Source organism: Anguilla anguilla, chromosome 16 (genome assembly GCF_013347855.1).
Source record: "Anguilla anguilla isolate fAngAng1 chromosome 16, fAngAng1.pri, whole genome shotgun sequence".
NCBI classification, from domain to species: Eukaryota; Metazoa; Chordata; class Actinopteri; order Anguilliformes; family Anguillidae; genus Anguilla; species Anguilla anguilla.
In genome coordinates this window covers 23,324,961-23,348,158 of record NC_049216.1, presented here as the reverse complement: position 1 = coordinate 23,348,158, position 23,198 = coordinate 23,324,961, and the positions used below count along the sequence as shown (strand labels likewise).

Below are 23,198 nucleotides of genomic sequence, written 5' to 3'. Positions count from 1 at the left end.
TATCACAACTCCATCCACAGTTGACGACGTTCAATCGTACCGCTTTAAGCCCCTCAACTGTAAAACTTATTTTCTAGGATACAGAACAAGCCAATGACCTTGTCTCATGACCTCAGTCTGACAACAGATTCTGGCGACAGAAGGATGGCGATTGGTCCTTTTCCCATTGGTGCGTCACGGGAGTTGGAACGGTTTGGTCTCTTTGACCACTGATAATCATTTCACGCGTAGGATGTTTGCCCATTCTCTTCTATTGTCTGAACTTTCAAACAAACATTTAAAGCATTTCACTGGCTACTCTTCTTTAGCCTATCGCATTCACTGTGGGCCACTAAGTGAACACATCCTTACCATGGCATTCATTCACAATGAAACGGTGCTTTGCAGAATTTAAAAAATGTTATTTTTGTTTAAAAAATTTTAATTAAAAAAAAACAAGTCTAGATGCAGATTGCAAGAGGTTTCTTTAAATGCATATTATTTTCCTCGTTTATCAGCATAGAAAACCATCACCACACCAAGCTGCGCAGAAGAGTGGTTAACAAAGGACAACAGCACTGCCTTTGTCTTCTTTAATTACCCCAGCATACTTAAATGTCCCATTAATGGGATATGGTGGCGCTTATCCTCTTAAAGTGTCTGAAAATGTCTTAAAATTCCACTGGTAAGCAAGGAACTTGGCAACAGAAACTAGTTTTAAAGCAGTTAAGTGATGAGAATAGACTGCCAGCCCATCTGAATGCTATTAGAGGTTTTACCTCGTTTCAGAAATCTCTTTATACATTTTTAGAGACGTGTTCCTGCAGTCAAATATCAAACATTTAATGATTGTACCCATTTTCTAATGGCGGGTGTTTTATACATTACCTTTCCACATCCACTAGGCCCCTTGTGAACATGACTTCAAGGTATTTTGTCCTATAGATTTAAACATCTAAAAGTAGCCCTTTTCAAAAAAGAAAAAAGCCTCAATTCTGTCATCCGAATATGCATACAAAATTTACAGCCAATTTATATTATGGTAATGGTTTCAGCTGCTTTTGTAACCAGAACATCCCAAATAGTAGCAAATTAATGCAGATCTTAACCAATTACTCAAATTCCTTGTTAAATGTTGCTAAAAACGCTATTTTCAATATCTCTGTCCACCTCACCTCCTCGCTTGACATTTTGCTTGTAGTGCTCAAGGGCGTCTTCAACGTTGGTGTGGTGGGGTTGAGGGCTAAGAAGGCGTTAGTGAGGTTTACAAACACAGAGTCTACAAGAGCCACAAAGTCCTACATAGTATAACTGGCTTTTCTGAGTCACACTGTCAATCATGTCGGTGTTGGCCCTCATTTTCAGTGCAGTACAGTATATATGAGATGATTTCAAAAATCCACATCAGGGAAAAAGGTGTCAAAAAATAATTTATTTTATAATTTGTCATAGGCATCACATATTACATAAACTGACATAAGACAAAAGCCATAAATTAAAATCTGTATTATAAAAACGTGAAATAAAAAAATAAAAACTACTGCACTCATTACAAAACAGTCACACACAAGCAAATGCACGCACACACACACACACACACACACACACACACGCACGCAAAATTCAGACTCACCAGATTAGGTACTTCAATCATTTTTAGAACACCAGAACAGGCAAATTCCTCCACTGACACAGACACAGACCTTGTGCATCTGTTCAATCTTGTGCGTTAGTTGTCACCCACTTCTCCGACAAAGTGAGGACTCAGGACACCCACACAAACACGGGTAGGCATTTTATCCACTCATCCTTCCAGGCCCTAAGGTTGGCCTGAGAGTTCACCCGGCACAAGGACCTGCAGCGCAGACATGGGCTTTACTTGTGCAGGAGAGACAGAGGGCTGTCAAAGCCACTGTCCTGCTGGCAGCCTTTCAGCTCTGAGAAGAGGTTCTTGGAGCAGAACCTGCGGAGTCTCTCTCCCTCCGACCCCGGCGTTGGCTCCCTGGGTCCGGGTCTGCTCCTGGAGCCAGACGACCCTCTGGGAACGCCTCTGAAATCGGGCTTGGCGGTGACGGCAATCGTCCTGAAGTCGTCCTCGTCCGTGTCCGAGACAGAGGCCGATGAAGGGGCGTCCAGCTGGAAGGATTGGCCCCGGTTGGCGTTGGGGAAAAGGTGGTTGAAGTGCGCTCCCATGCTGATCGCGCTCCAGTCGCTATGGCTTCCTTCATCCCTGACAGGGGTCTCCTTGATGAGGAAAGGCTCACTGGCGGCCTCAGTAGCATGGTAGGCCTTTGTCTGGAAGAGACCCCCGCCACTCAGCTCCCTGCTGTGCGTTCTCATGGTTACGTTGGCTGCTGTTACATCACCGGTACAGACAGCCGCTGAGGTATTGCGCCCTGCCCCACCTACAGGTGTACGAGACAGGAAGTGAGTGGGCGGGGCTTTGAAACCATCCTCCTCAGGGACCCTCCACTTCATGAGCTTCAGTGAATCCTGACAAGGAGCTTCACCCATGGGTGTGGTCCTGTCACTGCTGCAATTCCCAGTAGTCTTCAGCGGACCTGTTTCAGGGTTGGCATCAGCACTGGGGGACTTCTGGTTCCCCTCAGAGTCCTTACGCCCCCCAGCTTGGCTCAGGTCTGAAGGGGAAATTAACGATTTCTGGGATTTGTCTTCAGTTGTAGCCCCCTTGGCCTTTGATGCACCTGTTCACACAAAGAGTATTGGGAAAAGCCTTTAAAGATCTCTTTAAATTACCTTAAAAGGCATTTGGTATTTCAAGCACCTGAAGGGGGAAAATGCTCATTCTCTGAAGACATGGGAGAGAAGAGCACTATTCATCTGAAGGGAAGAGAGGAGTTTTAGGCTGAAGAAAGAAGAGGAGAGGAGAGAGCACTCTACAGAGAAAGAGAGGAGAGTGCTCTTACTCTGAAGAAAATAGAGAGAGGAGAGTGCTTTTCCACTGGAGAGAGAAAAGAGCACTTTCACCCTGGAGAGAGAAGAGATGAGGAGGAGAGGAGAGCGCTCTTACTCTGCCCTGCACGAGTCTTGCCCTCCCTCCTCTTAGACAGCGGTGTCTCCAGAACTTTGGTCATGGCTGCCAGCTTGCTTGCTGCGCTGAGGATCTTCTTCTCTGCCCTACAGGATGAAGGGAGGGTGGGAAAATGGCACAGGTCAGGGATGGTGGTGGAGGTCTGGAGTAAGGGATGATAATGGAAGTATTAAATGGTGTAGAGACAGGAATGATAGAGCAAGTGTAGAGAGAGGGATGGCAGTGGAGGTGTAGAGAGAAGTATGATAGTGGAGGTATAGAGAGATGAGAGTCAGAGGGGTAGTGGAGTTACAGAATGAAGGATGGCAGTGGAGGTATTGAGTAAGGGGTGTTAGTACAGGCAGAGTGGGGGGTCTCAGTGGGGGGGTTAGTAGAGGCAGAGTGGGGGGTCTCAGTGGGGGCGTTATATAGTCAGAGCAGGGGCCTCAGTCACCCCTGGCTGGTCCCGGCGTCCTGCAGCAGCTCCTGCAGGCAGCTCAGGTAGTAGCGCCTCATCTTGCGGGCCGTGTCCCTCCGCTCCCGCAGCACCTCCTGCCGGATCATCTGGGCCGCCCGCTCCTTACTCTCCTGCAGGTACCTCAGCATGTCCCCTGCGCCAAACACAGCCAGCATCCAGAACCGTGAGACAGAGCCCTGCACCACGCAACCAACCCTGACTACCTCACATGCACACTACTGCACCTTGCAACCAACCCTGTCTCACATGCACACTACTGCACCCTGCAACCAACCCTGTCTCACATGCACACTACTGCACCCTGCAACCAACCCTGTCTCACATGCACACTACTGCACCCCACAACCAACCCTGACTACCTCACATGCACACTACTGCACTCCACAACCAACCCTGTATCACATACACAATACTGCACCCCACAACCACCCCTGACTGTATCACATACACATCACTGCACCCCACAACCAACCCTGACTGTATCACATACACATCACTGCACCCCACAACCAACCCTGACTAACTCACATACACACTACTGCACCCCGCAACCAACCCTGACTACCTCACATACACACTACTGCACCGCGCAACCAACCCTGACTACCTTACATACACACTACTGCACCGCGCAACCAACCCTGACTCACATGCACATCACTGCACCCCACAACCAACCCTGACTGTATCACATAAATCATCACATCACTGTACCTGCTGCACGTTAAACACTGCAAGCTGATTGGGGTTAGCGTCATTTAGTCCTGCTGTAGGTTATAGGCAGTGTGCTGATTGGTCGTTAGAAGGGTAATTACACCCTAGACCATTTTTAAAAAATCTGTAAACATGTTTGTCTACTTCATAATGAAACATTTTAATCCATGCAGGTATATCAACATTTCTGAAATATCATGAGGCAGAAAAGGCTTGCAGGAAATGTCGTGGTGCTGACCACAAACGTTTGAAAAATGTTTTTGCATTCCACTCTGACCCCGCCTCAATTGTGATTTCGAAAATACCTCTTTGGCAGTATTATAATGTCATGCAGATGTCAATCAAGAACATTGTTGCCGCCCACAAATATGTCCGATTACTTTTTAATACAGTGGGACACTTTATTGGCTGGATTGGTTTGCGGCCCAACATTTTTCAAACCAGAGAAATACAGCGGCCTGTTCATAAACGCTCTAATACTCCACCTAAACAGTACACTAAAACGTTTCTGAAAACATTTGAGGTGAGCGATGATCCGTGTAATTGCTGAATCTTGATTTAAATTTGATCTGCAATGCCGAGACAGTTTGATCCGAGGTTCATGAGCCAGGCGCAGCCTAGCTGTATAAATTCATTTCCATATAGAACACTTTATGCAAATGAGATGGACACACCTAGTCCACCCACCCCAGGACACATGTATAGTAGGCGGAGCCAGCCTGAAACAGTGAGCGCAGTTACTCTTAAAATGTTGCGAGCTGGTTGGGGGTCAGTTCTGCTGCAGTTTAAACACAGTGAGCTGATTGGTTGTTAGTCCTGCTGCAGGATAAACACTGCGAGCTGGTTGGTTTTTAGCGCTGCTGCAGGATAAACACTGTGAGCCGATTGGGCGTTAGTCCTGCTGCAGGTTAAACGCTGTGTGACTGTACCTCTGATCTTCCCCACTGCTCTCATGTACTGGTCCTTCATCTCCTCCAGCCCCGCCTGCAGACCCCGGGGGGAATTAGATCTGAAATGTACCAACAGGGACACATCAACACACACGCATCAACACAGCCAAATCAACACACACACACACACACGCACAGACACGCACCAACAGGGCCAAATCAACACACACAGACACAACACACACATGACAGCGATACCAAATCAACACACACATAATGGTATTTTAAAAGTGAAGGCATCAGTTTTTACGTACGGAGAGCACCCCCCGCTGGACCTCCTCACTTCCTGGAGCTTCCTCTGGTGCTCCTGCTCCATCACTCGAATGGCCGCCTCGTGCTCTTCTGCCATTAAACCACAAAGTAAACCCAGGAGCTCCACACCTGATCCACACAACAGACTGACTAGAGACCCCGCCTCCCTCCCAAAGAAGCCCCAACTTCCTCCCTACAGACCCCACTTCCCTCAACAGAAAGCCCACCTCCATCCCTAGAGACCCCGCCTCACTCACAAAAGAAAGCCCACCTCCCTCCCTACAGAGGCCGTAGCTTCTTAGAGACAGGAACGAGTGGCTTATTCACCAGAATGTTGCATTACAGTTTGAATGATCTATTGAACGTAAGTCTGAACACTTAGCTGTGCTTTCCAGCAGTCCTTGGGACTGGTGAGAGGGACAAGTTCACTGTTCAACATTACATTTTTCGTGCTCCCGATTATAGCCAGTGTGTGTCTCAGGTGCGCCCCCTGCAGGCGCTGTACCTTTCAGCCGCTGCGCGCTGGCCTTGTTCTCGCGCACGGTGTGCTGCAGCTGGCGACAGGCCTTCTCCAGGTGCTTCTGCAGCCGCCCCACCCGCTCTGCGCAGACGCCACTGCAGGGCTGGGGAGCTAACAGAGCAACACAAGGCCTGTTTGTTACCAAAGCAACCGCACCATGACAACAGGGGTGTGGTCAGCATATTTTAGCAGTGCTGCTTTTATTTAGGAATGGGCTTAGTGCAACACAAGCTACATGTAGGTGTCGTGGGACAATGAACCGATCGGCTTACTGGGATTCTGGCACGGATCTTTCTCCCGCTGGTCCTGGGATTCCTTCAACACCCGGCCTGGTTTCCCCTGACCACTCTGGAGAGATGGAGCAATGACCATCACACAGAAAACAGAGTAAAACACACACACACACACACACATACGAACAGAGTAAAACACACACACACGACTTAATAGCCCCAGTGAAGGGGCCAATTCCACACTCCACACAGGGTGTTTCAAAAAAAGTCTCACCTTCTTCCATTCTTGCTTGGCCTGGGCCACAGCCTTAGACAGCAGGTTCCTGCAGCCGGCCTGAACACAAGCCCACAGCGCCCCCTCTGGCAGACTGGCAGAACTGCCGCCCTCGCCACACTGCCCGTTCCTCTCCGGGCCTTCGCTGAGGTGGTTCTGGAGCGCGTCCAGCGCGGCTCGCACCTCACTCAGGGCCTCCTCACGGTACTGCTCCCTCTCGTCCCGGCTCCTGCGCTCCTGCTGGGCGCTCCACTCCTCCTGCCTGGCCCTGAGGAGCCTCTGAAACTCCGCCTCCTTCTGCAGGAGGAGCTGGGCGTGGTGCCGATTGGCCTCCTCCCGTGCCTGTGCCAGGGCCTGCTCCAGCTGGGCCCGGTGCTGCTCCAGGAAGGAGCGGTAGTCCTGCTCGTTCTGGGCCCGGAGGCGGGACATCTCCTCCTGCTTCTCGCGCCCCCAGGAGGTGCGGGCCCGCGCCAGCTCCACCTTCAGCAGGGCCTGCTCCTCCTCCCGCTGCTGCTCCAGCTGGCGGCGCAGAGACTCCGCCTCCTTGTGATGCTCCGCCTCCAGCTCCTCCAGCTTCCTCAGGTGAGTGCGCTGCCAGCTGTCCTCTGCCTCCTTCAGCGCCATGGAGACCTGGCACAGCCCGGCAGAATGGGGAGAGAGGGAGAGAAAGAGACAGAGAAACGGTGAACCCCACCTGTGTAATCCTAGTCGCTGATCTGAACACAGCACGGTGTTCTGATCAGCTGAACAGTCTCACTGTAGGATCAGTGCTCAACTATAAATTCTAAAAATTCAGACTGAACACAGGCAGATTCAGGACCGGATCCAGACTGAGCCGGGCATCAGTACCAGGCTGAGGGATATTTTTCCATGTATTTTGTACCTGCTGAGCAACGTTCTTCTCCTGCTGTTTCTCCCACTCCCGTCTCTGCGTCTGGAGGTGGGTCTTAAACTCGGGAAGTGAGGTCATTTCCTGTAACCAGCAGCCACGGGCCCTGGACACCGCGCTCTCAACCTGCGGCAGGAAACGCATCACATAGCGACGTTTGTCACACTCAGAGCACACTATTCAGTCATACCGCCAAGTCATTTCACAAAACGCAGTGGGCGCTCCCCAGAGCTGAGTTTGTGCGGGTTCTGTGTGAAAGCCATGTAAGTGCAGTCCAGTGCGTGAGGTCAGTAATGCCACAGGAAGTGGTTTACCTGCTGCGTGAGCTCCTGCAGGTCTGTGTCCTGCAGCTCCTGTCTGGCGCGCTTGGCGGCTTCCTCCACAGCCCGCGCCCTGGCCTCGTCAGCCTCGCGCTGCAGCCGGAGCCTCTGAGAGGCCAGCCGCGCGTCCAGCGAGACCGCCGCGTCCGTCTGCGAGGCGCGGTCCTGGGCCCCGCCCCCACGCGCCGCACCGCCGCGCCCCTGGGCCTCCTCCAGCCGGCGCCTCCACTCCTTCTCCACCCGCTCCATCGCGGCCTGGGATGCCTGAGGGGGGCACACCAGCCGGGGTAAAGTCATACACGCCCCACTGCTCCCCCACGCATTCCACTGACCCCTGCCCTGTCAAACTTTTCTTTTGAAAAAAATTCCACATTGAGTTTAAGTTTTCGTGTGGTGTCAAATTAAGTGTTGGGTTCAACTGAGCTTTGGTGAAATTTTTTGCGCATGTATTGCATGTTACTTTCCTCTTACTTCCTCTGGCTTCTGTGTGTAGTCTCAGACTTCGGCTCCTGACAATATTTTTTGGAATTTTTATTTAAAAATTAGCATTTTCTAATGGGGAAAACATTTTTCCCCCAGGAATGTCCTGAATTAATTTGCTTCAGAATTAACAGAGGCAAATTCCAAACTACAGGCAGATACACATGGGTTATTGACAACATTATAGGTAGAGCCCTGATGGGCTGTCAATCACTGACTGACTGAAACACTTTGCTCTCCACAGAATCGTATGATTGATTGAAACAGGCTCTTCCCACTTTGGGGTGGATTCGGCCTCATTCTGCCATCAGTACCTTGCTGTGCTGGTCCTGCCAGGCGGCCTTGGCCTGGGCCAGCTGGGACTGGACCTGCTGCAGGACCTCGGCCTCCTGCTCCTGGGCCCACTGAGCCCTGGAGGCGGCCAGCGCGGCCCGGTGCTCCTCCTCCAGCGCAGCTCTCAGCTCCGCCAGGGCTCGGCTTCGCTCCTCCCCCATCAGAGCCTTCAGCTGAGGACCAAAACGCAAAGACTTCACTCTCTGCCAGAGGACTCCCTGTGTGCTGCGGTGGACAGGCAGTTCTGCAGAGCTCCACTAAGGGGCGCAGTGCCGTACGCGCTACATACTTCCTCCTCCATGCTCTTCCTCTCCTCCTCCATCCTGGCATGCAGGTCTTGCTCCAGAGCGTCCTTTTCCCTGCAGACGGTGATGTAGCACTCCTGCACCGCCAGCATCTCCTTACTCCCATCCGCCAGCTGGGATCTGCACCAAACGCACAGGACACGGGGTCACTCTTCTCTCCAAGCATACGCAACACTCTTTCACAGCAATACTTGAAAAATACCACCATGCCACTATAGTCAATTGTGTCTTCCCTGTGACTTTTCCTTAAGTGCAACTGAGGGACCAGGTTCTAGTTCAACTCAACTCACAGACTTGCCCCAAAATCATGTTAATATGGACATAGTACAGTGTGACAATGGGGACCATCACAAATGGTGCAGGTAACAATAAAAGTAAAGATGTGGGCGGGGGTGAATGATAAAATACGTAGGCCCGCCCCCAGCCCTGACCCAGCCCCGCCCCCTTCCGGATCCTTACTCCAGGTGCTGGATCTTGAGCTGAAACTCGGCAGACAGCTCCTCCAGCTGAGCGGTGTGTTCGCGGGTAAGCTCCTCACGCACATGGTTCACCACATCATCCCTGTACTGCTGCTGCGTCCTTTCATACCTTCAATACACATACGCATAAATGCAACTCAAACACCATGCATACGCAACTCAAACACCGCACGAACACAGCTCAAACATCACACGAACACAGCTCAAACATCACACAACTGCCAAATTGTTCCCCTTGCTCTACCTCTCTGCAGCTTCCTGCTTCTCCTGGTCAAACTCCTGGATCATCTCCCTCATCTTGGTGCAGAGCTCCAGATTGTCCGATTTCAGCTTCTCCTCGCTCCGCCTCATTTCCTCCTTCTGCCTCTCCAGGGTCTGTGTGGAGGAGCCGGGGGAGACAGACACACGGACAGGCCCAGGAAATGAGCACAAACGGCCCCCAGAGAGCGCACGTCAGTGGGGGTCATCTCTGAAGCAGCATGCTCCTCTCTGGAGGAACAGCCCCTCACACCCCATGAGTCATGCGGAGATAATGAGGTGCAGTAATGCTCGTGTGTTCCCAGATCATTTAAACACGCCTGATTTCAGCATGACCCCAAATGTTCCATGCCCTTCCCCACATAATGAGGGCCTAGATTACCCCACAATTCTCGCCCATAAGGATAATGTGGTGCCCTTTCCGAAAAGCCAAAACAAGTAAAAAACACCTCGCTAATGTTGCAATTGCCTATGTTAAAAATTACAAGCTACAACCATGTCTGTTTTTTTATTGAATAATTTCTGCAGTGGTCAGTGAGGTAGTGAAACAGCAGAGATTACCGTTAATGTGATAATGCAACGCAGCAAAGGTCAAAATTAAACACACCTGAATCCAACTAGCCCACAAGCCTATGAATGTATCCACATGTGAACAGACTTTACAACACGCACCACACAATGCCCACAAAAACCTAGCTCAGAAACAACTGGTTTAAAGCATGCGTTTCACATTGCATTAGGACAGCACAAGCCCTCATGCAGCCAATCGGCTGCATGCTGCAAAAGCACAAGCCCCCGTTCATCCAATCGGCTGCATGCTGCGACAGCACAAGCCTGCGTTCAGCCAAACGGCTGCATGCTGCGACAGCACAAGCCTGCGTTCAGCCAATCGGCTGCATGCTGCTCACCTGTATGCTCTCCTGCAGGTGCTGCTTCTCCTTCTGCAGTTTCGCCAGGTCCTCCTGCGCAGCCACTCCTGCGCCAGAGGTTTCCAGATGTTTCTCCAAACTGGTCTCCCTCACCTGCAGGACACAGAGAGGAAGTGACAATTACAATCTAGCAGCAGAACTTCAATAAGGGAATCAGAAATGCTCACAAAATGATTTACAATTCAATTAAACAGTCTATTCTATTTTTATTCATTATTGCTTTCCAATAGTTTTGTTCACTCAACTTTACCATCTTAGGTTTGCTATTTTTATGTGATAACTGTTAAACAGTTTTTTTCCAACCATCAATAAATTTCTCATTTGTCTTGTTTTTGACTTTAACACACAAATAGCAGTGTACTTCATCATCTTCATCTCCTATCCATCTACTTCAAACAACCAGCTACAATCTCCAAAAAGGGCAATTTAAACCACCATGTTTCAGTACCTCCCCCCCAAAAACCACCATGAACAGACAAACTACAAGCCTTGTAGATAAATGGGGGCTTCCGCAAACCCCCCCCAGCCCCACCTTCGAGTCGCGGGCGCTCTTCTCAGCCCGCTCCAGCTGGTCCCGCAGGTCCTGGGCGTGGCTCTTGGCCTTGTCCAGCTCCTCCTGCAGGTGAGAGATCTTCTTCCTCTTGCCCTTCAGACTGGCCAGGAAGCGCTGCAGCTCGGCCTTCAGCTCCGCCACCAGCTCGTCTCGCGGCAGGCTGCTGTCGGACACCACGGCTGAGAGGGGCCTGTGAACACCACGGAGAGACGCAATGCGCTCAAGGCCTACACTCAAAATGGCTGCCGTGCATCACCCAGGTGGGTGCTACACATTGGTGGTGGTTCATGTGAGTTCTGTAAAGCGCTTTGAGTGTGCTTAAATGCAAGAAATTATTATTATAAATGCAATAACTGAGAACAAACTTATCTGCAGCTATAATCTGTGGACTCAAAGTGGATAGGGAATGCAAGGGATAATGTAGCCAATAAGGTGTACAGGAGGTGGCCAGACCCCATTATTTACAGGACACTTTCCCCTCTCATGGGATATTTAATGAGCACAGTGTGCAAGGACTTGAGTTTAAGGTCTCATCTGAAAGACTCTCTAGAGTGTACTGCCCTCATCAGTGCACTGGATATTATTTAGTCAGAAAGGAAGAATGCCCCATTCTGGCATGCCAATACCACTTCCTGTAACAACATACGTTTCCCAGGTGTGCAAACCCAGCCCTGCCAAACTGCAACATTTTGACATGAGAGGACTGCAGAACATTATGCGCACTGCAGAACATTATGATGGATCGAGTTCCTTTTACATGAATCCCGTAATAAAACACAGCGGGAGCACGGGCCCATCTGGCCGGGCAGCGCACACGCGTACCTGTGAAGCTTGCCGTTCCTCCAGTTGGCTTTTTTGATGCCCAGCTGAACGTAGGAGTCAGACAGCTCGTTCTCCCACTCGCCGTTGGAGTCCAGCGAAACCGCCCCCAGCTTGATGCCGGACTCGTACAGAGTGATCTGCTCCTTCAGGTCGGCCAGCTCCTCCTGTTTTTAAGGGGCGGGTGAGATGAAGGTGAGGTCGCACGCTTGCGTTTCGGTCAGTCGCTGTGGGACGGGCCGGACTGCACGCGCGGGCGTGGCGGCTTTACCCACCTGAAGCGATTTGTTCATGCTGTCGTTAAGGCACTTCAGGGACTGCGCCTGCTGCAGCTGGATCCGCAGCTGGCTGACCTCCTGGGCGGTGCCTGCAGGACACAGAGCGGAGACACATCAAAAAACACAGCAGTCACACCATGTGATTTATCCTACAAATAAGTACTTATACCACTTTAAAGAGGCCATCTTTCTTACCTACGTATTTTTACTACTATTAATAAGCTTTTTCCTAGTCTGTTTGACACTCCTAAACTTTTGATCCCATGTGAACAGGGGTAAATAGGTGGGGGGTTGAAATGAATTAGTGGCAACAATGATGTATTCCTTCACAATGGTTACAAATCAGAGTGAATCAAGGCCAAAGCCTGACAGCTGAACACTGAGTCAGAAACCCACCCAGAGGGAGGAGACTTCCCATGTGCTTTCTTTTATAAAATGATGCGTTTAGAAAATGTAAATGTGTGCCTGCTATGGCATCAAACGCAAACTGAATCCCAATACCACCTTTGAGCTATTCCAGCTGTGGTTTTCAATCTGAGCATATACTAGATGCACAGGGGCAAGAACGTATTTGAGTGTTAAACTGCTTGGGTCAGTGAGCACAAAGACACACACGGACACACACCAGTTTGGAGCAGGTTAGCACACTGCGTCTGGCTCTCCTCCAGGCGCTGTGAGAGAGTGTTGATGATTCCCGCTCTCTCCAGCTTCTCCTCCTCCCTCTCCCGCTCCACCTTCTTCACCTGCTCCTGCAGCCTCTGGCACAGCTCAGCCTGATAGAGACAGAGACCAGCACAGCCATGAGCACAGCTCAGTCTGATAGTGACACAGAGACCAGCACAGCTCAGTCTGATAGCAACACAGAGACCAGAACAGCCAGGAGCACAGCTGAGGATGATAGTGACACACAGGTCACTACAACAAAATGAGCCCAGCTGAGGCTGACAGTCAGATGGTGTGAGTGTATGTGTGAATGTGTGCGTACGTGTGTATGTATGTATGCGAGCGCGTGCGTGTGCCCAGGGGACAGTGCGCTCTGACCTTCTCCTCCAGGGCCTGTTTGAGAGCGTCCAGGCTCTGCTGCAGGGCCAGAGTGCGGCTCTCGTGCTGCTCGCGCAGGGCCGCCAGGTCGCGGTCGTGCTGCTCGCGCGCGCGGGACAGCGTCTCCGAGCGACACAGCTCCGCCATCTGCAGCTTCACGCTGTCCACCGCTACCTCTGCGATCCGCTGCTTCTTCACGCTCTGCAGACAGACAACCAGAGATTTACACTGCTGGCCTGGGGCCAGAGCAGCTAAACTAAAACACTGAGGGAAGGCTGCAGTTAGCAGAGATGGATTTGTAGCTGAATTACAAACAGGAGTAACTCAGGAGAGTCATGGCTCTGACCTCATGCTCTCTGTCGGCCTGCGCTTGGACCTGCAGCTCCAGCGCCTTGATCTTCCCCTGCAGCTGCACCTCCTGCTCCCTGGCCTCCTCCATCACGTGACCAGCCTCCCTCAGGGAAACCGCCAGACCCTCCTTCTCATCTGAGAACGAGACACAGGCCATTCTCAACCTCCGCTCAGCGAGACACAGGCCGTTCTCAACCTCTGCTCGGCGAGACACAGGCCATTCTCAACCTCTGCTCGGCGAGACACAGGCTGTTCTCAACCTCCGCTCAGCGAGACACAGGCCATTCTCAACCTCTGCTCAGCGAGACACAGGCCGTTCTCAACCTCTGCTCAGCGAGACACAGGCTGTTCTCAACCTCCGCTCAGCGAGACACAGGCTTCTCAATCAGTTCCCCACAGGATTAATGGAAGGGTGAAACTTCACAAACCCCAAAATGGGAGGAACTGCAATAAGTTCAGTGACTCACAAATTTGAACCAAGAGATTGACAACAGCTTGGCAGGACAATGGCAACAAGAGATTTCCAATGACACAACAAGCAGGCAACATGCATGCCAATGGCATGTGCTCACCCCATCAGATAGAAGGCTGCAGCTCCGCCTACCTTTGATGATGGCAAACTGGTGCTCCAGGTATCTCATCTTGCGCTTACTGTCTTCCAGCTTCTGCTCCAGATCCTCCACCTGCCTGGACAGTGCCTTGTTGAGAATCTGCAGCTGCGCCACCTGCTGGTGATCTGCGGAATCTGAGAGAGCGAGTACACGGTCACACGATCCTGTTCAAGAACATGCAGCATGCAAGCAGTGACCCACATCAGGAAGTGCTGATGTCATAAGAGGGTGTAACTCAATTCCTCCATGTGTTGTACTGTTGACTTTGGAGCAGCACAGCATTATCCAATTCCACATGTTCCTCTGTGCAACAGAGCAACTACTTTTTTCCGCTCCATTACTGAACGGTGTAAACTCTTGATCTTAACGTTCCCTCAGCAGATTACCCAAATCCCTGCACTGGCCGTGTCAGCCTGACCGTACGGTGTGAAGATCAGAGAATCAGCACAGAACGTCCGTGCAACGGAACACTCCGGAACGTCTCTCGAGGGCGACGCTGCGGAGCCTCAGTCAGCTCTCCACGCGCTACTCACCCTGACCCGCGTCCAGGAACTGCCTCTGCAGCGGCTCGAAGCGGCCATCTTGGCGGGGCACCTCCGGGTTGAACATCCTGGGCTGGGCGGGGTTGTAGTGGGCCTTGTAATGGTCCGGCACGCTCTCCCCTGCTCTTTCACCTTCAAAATTCTACAGAGCAGAGATCATTGAGAACTTTTCTTTACACACCATCTGCTAAAAAAATTATGTTGAGTAGTTCTCCAGAAAACAATAAATGACATAAGTCAGTAGCCATGTACCAAGGAATGCGAGGACTGACTGAGCTGTTATGTTAGTCTGAGACACAACATAGAAGCAAAACAGCAAAAACAAAACAACTCAATTAACTATCATTTACGATGGCATCGTAACACTGACATAAGATAAAACATCTTTCAAATCATTACAGGAGAGTGTCGCACACCTGGAAGAGTGGTCTGGTGCTGGTCTGGTCTCCATAGTCCAGCTCCTCGGCCTGTCCCTCAGGCTGGCGGTACTCAGCTCCAGGGTGGCCAGATTGGGCCAGGTACGGTTCGTGCTGGTACTCCTCTCCAAGGTGGCCAGACTGCGGCGGGTACACGTCATGCTGGCGCTCCTCTTCGGGAGAGAAGTCCTTGCTAATGGCAGACTCCTCCGTGCCCAGGCTGGGGTAGGCGTACCCGCCGTGCCCGTTCACGTACTCCTGACCCGCGTGGTGGTGCAGGTGGGCGTGCCCGTTAAAGTTCTCCGCCCCGTCTTCATATGGGTACGCTTCCTGGTCATAGCCATTCTCGTAGTTCTACAAGAGCAGCCGGAAGAGAGCATCTCTTAAGGACAGGACTAGCCTCAACGTTCAGCCTGGGTCAAACTTTCAGGCTCAGGCTGTTTTTTGGCCTGCTTGTTGGCTACCATCACAACACAAACTCAATTTTCCAGATGGATAACCAGGTCTGTGTGCTCAACAATGAAGATTCTGTCCCTCCCCCCACTTTAGTTAAGTGTGCGAATTTTCCAAATCGTTATGAATATTCATGAAGTGGATGTGCCCAGACAGAATGCACATAGCTAGCACAACACATCCTGTTATTATTTGGCGCTGGGGTCAAATGACTCACATCGTCAGCAGCAGAAACGCCCTGTTGATCAGTCCAGTTAGGCTGCTGTTCCCACTGAAGCGGAGTTCTGAAAGACATGGCAACCCTGTAACTGCTGAATCACATTCAAAACACTCAAACAGGTCAGAACACACTCCAGATGACTCATTCAGGCACACTGACAGCATGGGAACGCCACAAGCACGTTTCAGACAACAAAGTAAGGCGCACATTTAAAAGGCCCATTTCAGCACGAGGTGGTTGTGAACAGTTTACAACAGTGTTGCAAAATGTGACATTGTCAAAATTTGCTCCCAACACCTCCCCTCCCGAGAGAGCTGGTACTAGTCCCCTCAACAGACAGATAATTTGGAAGGAACCACTGCGGGACAAGTTGGAGGGGTGTACCTGTGGTCAGCGTTGCGGTCACGACAGGTGGAGTATTCCAGCTCTGGGGAGGAGCAGTCCCGGCTGTCCTCTAGCATGTCATCCGGAAGATCCGTCAGGAGCCGATGTAGCTGGGGAGAACGGCAAAGTCAGGAGCGAACTACTCCCATATTCCACATTCAAACACTCTCTAACTGAAATAATTCTATATTTTACACTGAAATTCCAAGGAAAGTCTAAGACCCCTGAATAAAATAACGTAGATTTTGGATGGTCATTTATTTACGCAGAACTGGGATTTCATGCATTTCTCATGGAGAGGACAGCAAAAAAAATTGGGGGTTTCCAATAACCAATCCTACAAATCATCAGTGAGTCAGAGTCACGCATAAAATATGCACGGCCTAATTAGGATACATTCCAATAAAACCTGTAACAAACAAAACTTCAATCTGCAGCCAACTGACTGCCGCAGAACACAGAGCACAGTGCACCAGGACCACAACCAGAGAGGTCATTTCATTGGTGGGTTTCCCCTCTGACAACCAATCAGAGGTCAAGAGAAGCCCTAGAGTGAAGTAACAGGCCTAACCAGTTGGACTTACTTGCCATAAGGACACCCGAATGTACTTCACGGTCTCGCCAACGTCCTCATCCATGACCCTTGTTCACGCGTGTAAGGCGCACAGGAAGCACACGGCTACCCCACGGCAACCCCGCAGCACCGCAACGCGCCGGCATACGTGCGCCCTGGCCCTTCATACGTGTGGAGCGCGGAGCTGGAACGCGTCACACCAATTACCCCGGTCACTTTCGGCTGCGGCCCCAGCGGCATGCGGACCCGCAGTTAACTGGAGCAGAAACGCTAGCGCTCGCAACAGCTAAAATAACTTGTGCATGACCGATCGCAGTTGCGCATTAACACACAATCGCAACGAGAGAGAACTTTGTCCCCGAAAAAAACCTCAACATGTCCGAGCCGGCAGCTTCAGTGAAAACCAAGGCAGCTTGCTCAAGCCCTCAGCACAGCTAGCTGGAACGGCAGACTTCAGGAAAGGCTTCAGAGACGCAGGTCCCGTGGTGAAGAGCCAGGCTCCTCCAGTCTGACTCACAGCGCAAAGGCATTGTGCTGAACCTTGCGCAAAATCTGAGAACTGAAAGCAGGCATGAGAATTCCAGCATGCTCAGGGAAACCCAGAGCATAAAGTATGACACACCCAGCAACGGTTCACCTGCACCAATCAGAGCACAGGGTTTCTGCTACAGGCAGATTGCTAGGGGCTGAGTCAGAACCCATTAGCGGCTGATTGGAGAAGCTCACTCAGTTTAAGTGTAAACACCCACAGGCCGAAGGCCAGCATTAGGGTCACAACTTATAGTAGTCACCACCAATGAATAACTTACAAGCAGTAAATATATTAGCATAATACAGAATGAAGCTAAGCGTCGCAGTAGGCTTAACTGGAGACCGAGAATGTAGTGTTTCAAATAGCAAACTGGACTGAGCTTTGAATGCAGCATAGCTGGAGCTAGAAAGGCCATGACAAACGTTCAGAGTTCGGCATTGGGGGGGGGGGGCATTTCAGCACCGGGGGCTCAGAGGGAGGAGGGGCCTCGACTTAAAGGAGAGGGACAGTAAGGAGGCCAGTGGATGAGGAGCGGAGTGCTCCAGCAGGAGTGTAAGGTTTGATAACAGGGTGCAGGCACAAGGGCTGCATTTCATTTGGGCCCCCAGTGGAGACAGGTGAGGGGTGGAGTGACAGGCCTGTGTTTGGGCTTATTACAGATGAGTCAACCAGCAGTATTCTGTAAGAGCGCAGAGGCTTGACAGCACATGCAGGGAGACCAGCATGGAGAGAGCTGCAGGTGTCCGGCACAAAGGCCTGGATAACCAGCTGGTGAGCAGACACTGGAGGGAAAAGATGGGTTTTTCAGACGCTGTAGAGAAAATTCAGCCAGCAATGAGCGACAGCTGCAATATTCTCAGTAAAAGACATCTCGTTAGCCAGGACCACGCTGAGATTCCTGGCAGTCGGGGGTACAGACACTGAGGTGTTGCCATGGGTGATGGGCAGATGCTAGAACAGGGATGATGTCGCTGATAGGTAAAGCAGTGTTGCCCCCAAGATTTTGAGGTGAGGCAGCAAACAACGCCGCAAGACATTCCAATAATCCTAGCTAAAACTAAAGCAAATGAGTGCAACCACTTGCACAACTTCCATGCCTAAATATGAAAAATGCAGCAAAAGATTAATGTTCTGCTCATAGTGTCAAGGAAAAAATGTTTTGCAAGACAATATGGGCCACAGCTTTACTTGTTTCTTTCAACAAAGTTACTCTGAGCCAAAGGACCCATTTGCCTCTAAGCACAGCTGAAAAGAATTCCAGCAGCAGTGCTGTGTCACTGCTGCCTCTGTGTAGGGAAGCACTGGGGCAGCACCTAGGGTTAGGCAAGGCTGAGGTCATCAACTGAACGTCATGCAAGTAGCCCAGTCAAAAAGCCTAAAATGTCAGTTATGGGCATCAACTGTCAGCAGGGCACAGCAGTTATGGAACCAGGCTTGTAATTCAAAGATTGCGAGTTTCAATCCCACATGTGGCACAGCCTACGCACACTTGAGCAATGTGCTTCACCTGGGTTTCTTCAGTAATAAAAACCCAGCTGTATAAATGCACTGTATGTCTGTGTAAGTCACTCCGAATGACAGTATCTGCTAAAATACCTAGCTAAATGTAATGAAATGAGACTGAGATGGCGGCTGATCACCCAGCTCATGACGCCATTAAGACAAGCTTTGATGCATGAGGCAATATGCTCCATGGAGAGAAACAGCTGTGCCCCATCAGCATATGGTGGGAGAAGGGGAGGGGGTACATCACTGAGCTCAGAGATCTAGGCCCATATCCTTCTAAACTCTCACAGTCTGTCCATCAGTCCACACTCACACTCAACCTCTGCCCTGCGCCAGGGTCCAAGCATGACCCACCAGCTGATCCCAGTGAATGGAGGGCATTCACAAACCTCAGGACACCCAGATTACATTACATTACATTATAGATTCTTAGCAGACGCTCTTATCCAGAGCGACTTACAACAAGTGCATTACAAAACTCAGAGACAAGCGCTTTACAACATTCCTGCAAGAGAGCTACAATAGGTATAACTTTGCAAAAAGTGTGAATTGTACCCCTTTTTTTTTTTTTTTTTTTTTTTTACTCAGACTGCTGGATGCCAGATCAGCCAATAAAATACTGCACTTTTAGTTTCTCAAGACATGGGAGTATTCTCCCAAAACTAATGAGCGGAACTAGATCTGCAATCTGCCAGAGGTTCACCATTTGTTTCAATATTCTGACTGGTTTATACTGTAATTCAGATTCAATAGCAGCGATCATAAAGTGATTTAGGCCTTATGAGACCATGAGAAAAAGATGATTCCAGGTTGTGCAATGTGCACACAAGAATATAAGCATGCATGCACACACCCACGCGCGTACACACACACACACACGAACGCACAAGCAAGCACACACATGCACACACATGAATGCTACACCCACAGACTACACACAGAATACACACGCTACGCATGCACATGCACACAAAGTACACATTACAGACACACAACAGAACAGTAGACACACAAGCACGCACACACACAGAGCGCACAAACAGCAGAGGGATTTGTTTTATGATTGCAGTCTTTGATCACAGCAGCAGTCCCAGAATACCTTTCTCAGTCTCATCACATTGCTGCCATTTATATTACCCCCCCCCCCCCCCCCCCCCAGACTGGAATTCCCACTCCTATTTGTAAGACCAGGATGTGGGGTGTACCCCAAGGGCTGAAACCCTTTTTCCCCTCAGTTCTTTAGATTAATTAACATCCCAACAGCACTAACCAAACTGAATCATTACGCTTCGCCATCCTACTTCAAGTTTAACACAATCATATAGTGCCATCTAGTGGCTTTAGACTGAAAAAATGCACTGTACAAATGAAAGCTGAACTAATGCCCTTCAATTAATCTAAATGAGCATTTGTTCTTCAAGGAAGTAAAGGAAATTAATTTTCTCTAAGTCAATTACTCTTGTCACAACTGAAGAGAATTCAAGTTTGAGCATATTTACAATATATGAGATGTGGACTTGCACCGCATGATTACCAAATAAAAGAGGAAGATTTATGGCAGATCCTCATGTGCTCATCTGGTATACTCGATTGTGAAAAAAGCAAATAGACCTACATCACCAAGTAGCAAGAGTATGACATCAGAGCCCTCACACAGCTGCATCTTGGCTCAGGGGTGTCCCACAGGCCTACTCAGCCACAGTGGCACGCAAGGACTGAATTCTCTGTCCAGCAAGACTTAGCCTAATATCAGAAAAAAAGATCATAATAAATTATGAAATCTTGATTTATTGCGTAAAAGAAAATTCAACAGTGACATCTGGTGAAGAAGGAGCCAGAAGCAAATGCACCCAAGAAGAGATGAACAATCAGAATTCCTTTAGCCAACACAGACATTACACAGGAGAACCTGATCCTAGACCTGTCATGGTGATGTCTGATCACACAACTGCATGGAACGACCTCACTGACATTAAGTGGGAAATCAGATTTTCTGCCAGACCGTTTCAAAGGAAGAGAACATGCTGTCCATGCCTTTAGCCAAGCTATTCTAACGTTTGTCACAGTCTGGAATGATTAGCCAGCAACAGTATAATAATGACTAGACATATCAATATAGGAGTAACATTAACAGCATTAGTGCAATTTTCTGGACCGAGCCTCATCAGAAGAATTATTTGGTTATCCAACTACCCAGGCATCATAATTAGCTTGCCAGTAATCAATTATCAATATCAGACTAGATAGAAAAATTCCCAGAAAAACAGCTTGCTTCCGGAAGCTCCGAATGCTGTATTTAAAATAATATAAGGCTACTTCTAGCAATGGTTATTAGACACAGCATTGAGTGTGTAGCAGGCTACAAACTTGAGATAATATGTTCTGTCAGTAGGCTAGAGCAGGTGGTTTGAGGCTTGCCAACTTTTGCCACAATCAGGATTAGGCTGCCTGCAACACCACTTAAGTTCTCCCAGCAGTTACCATGGTAAATCACTTGTTTGTTTAAATGCCAGTTTGGAATTTTGAGGTATACTGACAGTTCCACCCACATTAAGTCAATGGACACCACTTTTAAAAGCCTTTACATGCTAGGAGTGTGAATTGTAGCCTATATTTTAAAACCACGCAAACAGGTGAATGAAAGTTAATGAAAGACAATTTGAGTATGTCTAATTTTAGCTGTAGCCTCTCACACAATGAGCCATTTGTTCAATTCAAACCAGACTGCTCAACAATGAAAAGGGGATGGCTTCGGGATTAGGCTGCCATCCAAGTTTTGCTCCAATTCTCTGGAGGGGGTTGGATCACCTTCATTACAGAGCGATGCGTTTAACGGAAGACCACTGTTACCTGAACAGCTGCACTTTCACATGCAGTCTGGGATGGCTTTTCTACAACTGAGTGAAAAAGAGGATTCATACTCATATAGCATAAATTCTACACAACTACTCAAAAAGCACAGATTTTATACAGTGTTCCTTGGACAAGCATTTGATGGCAATTACAATATTTCTACCAGCCATGTATAAAAAAAACAGCTCGTCTGCACCAAGTGCTTTTATCTTCTGCCACCCCCGACTGTACAAGGACAGGGTCGGTCAATCATGGAAAATCCTGGGTTTGCAAGCAAGCAAATGAGGTAACATGATTAAAGCAATTATGTGCATTTGTGCTTTTGTATTTTGGTTAAACTATTTCAATGTCTCTCTTCATTCCTATAAACAATACAAACAGTATATCTCGTTCCTGACAATTCACGACACGGAGACCCAGGTACAAGTCGACTTAGATCGGGGGCGGTTTTCGGTTTAACTGAGACCACCACAGTACCTCCTGCTCCCTGGCATAGTCTTCCGCATCATAGTCTTCCTCCTCTTCTTCCTGCTGAGCTTGTAAAGCAACGCTGTCGAAGTCGATGGACATGACGGATTCTGGATGTTGTCACTTTCAATCTAGAATATACGTCAAACTAACGTTAGATATAAATTACAGATATTTGTTTTAGCCAGTAGCAACTGAGAATAACGTTTACCTTTCTGAGGAGTGAATGACAACACGCTTGAAAGCTGAAATTGTAACTTAACTTGCTTCCAAAAATATTTAAGACGCACTCTAATTCAAAGTCTGGCAAGAGAACATGCAAGTTTCAACCTAGGTATCTAGTTAACGCTATTTAACAGTTCGACTACTAACGCTAATTTGATCGGCTAACTTTGCCCAAGATACCCTATGGTAGGGTCCCCACCTACCAAGTTAACATGGACCTTGCTAGAATGAAATGTCTAAAATGCGAGACTATTACACGGAAAGTTAGCTTGCAGGGTACTTGAAAACACAAAAGGCTAAGTAAGCAAGCGAACTACCAACAGAAACATTAACGTTAGCTAGCTAATGTTATAAAATGAATGGATATTCCACATCAGGCATTACGCGGTTTTCTTCATTAACAAACAACTTCAGATACTTATTCAGTTCACAACTTACCGTTGATGTCCTAAATTCAACCGATCACTGATGTCTAAAACAAGTGCAGATAAACATAATAGGTATTATGATCATAGACAAAGTTAACTAGCTACATAAATAATTCAGAAAAAAATCGCCATGGCTTTACGACCCGCAAAAACTCCATTTCGTCCACATAGCAACAATCAAAGCATTGGTAACTGTTTACATGCTAGCGCTTACATCATAACTGACAGTACGGAAAGCCATTCAAAATGAGAATCGAGCGGGTGTGTTTTACAGTTATCCAATCGTAACAGAGAAAGGCGTGGTCAATTAATAATCACAGTGAAGAAACTTGCTAGTCGATGGGCGCCGAAAGGCGTGTCCATGTGGCAGTTTTGAAAGCTGGCGCCCGACACAGCGGGAAGGCCCTCATTCGCTGATTGGTGGCGACTGGCGAAACGCAAAAATGAGGTGTGGTCACTGGTCATAATTTTCGCGTTCAGGCGTCTGGCGGATTACAATCACTTTTACGAGCTGTCTTTT

General features: G+C 49.1%; 1 protein-coding gene across 2 annotated transcripts; it reads right to left on the bottom strand.

Annotated features, from left to right (window-relative positions):
• Nucleotides 1-1,391: 1,391 nt before the first annotated feature.
• Nucleotides 1,392-22,871, bottom strand: cep152 (centrosomal protein 152). Of its 2 annotated transcripts, none has more exons than XM_035396148.1 (28): nt 22,689-22,871; nt 22,035-22,156; nt 16,093-16,202; nt 15,706-15,772; nt 15,036-15,389; nt 14,611-14,761; nt 14,071-14,211; nt 13,462-13,601; nt 13,116-13,316; nt 12,700-12,847; nt 12,072-12,163; nt 11,800-11,963; nt 10,957-11,167; nt 10,404-10,517; nt 9,482-9,612; nt 9,218-9,346; nt 8,743-8,878; nt 8,435-8,626; nt 7,635-7,904; nt 7,315-7,446; nt 6,432-7,061; nt 6,197-6,272; nt 5,910-6,035; nt 5,407-5,494; nt 5,132-5,211; nt 3,465-3,621; nt 3,011-3,117; nt 1,392-2,684 (listed from the first exon to the last, which is right to left on the bottom strand). In XM_035396148.1, exons 2-28 carry the CDS (start codon nt 22,125-22,127, stop codon nt 1,855-1,857), a joined length of 5,070 nt encoding a protein of 1,689 aa, XP_035252039.1. In that variant the 5' UTR covers nt 22,128-22,156; nt 22,689-22,871; the 3' UTR covers nt 1,392-1,854. The 2 variants fall into 2 exon arrangements, with proteins under 2 accessions (XP_035252039.1, XP_035252040.1); XM_035396149.1 differs by having other exon boundaries at nt 10,957-11,140.
• Between the last annotated feature and the right edge of the window lie 327 nt (nt 22,872-23,198).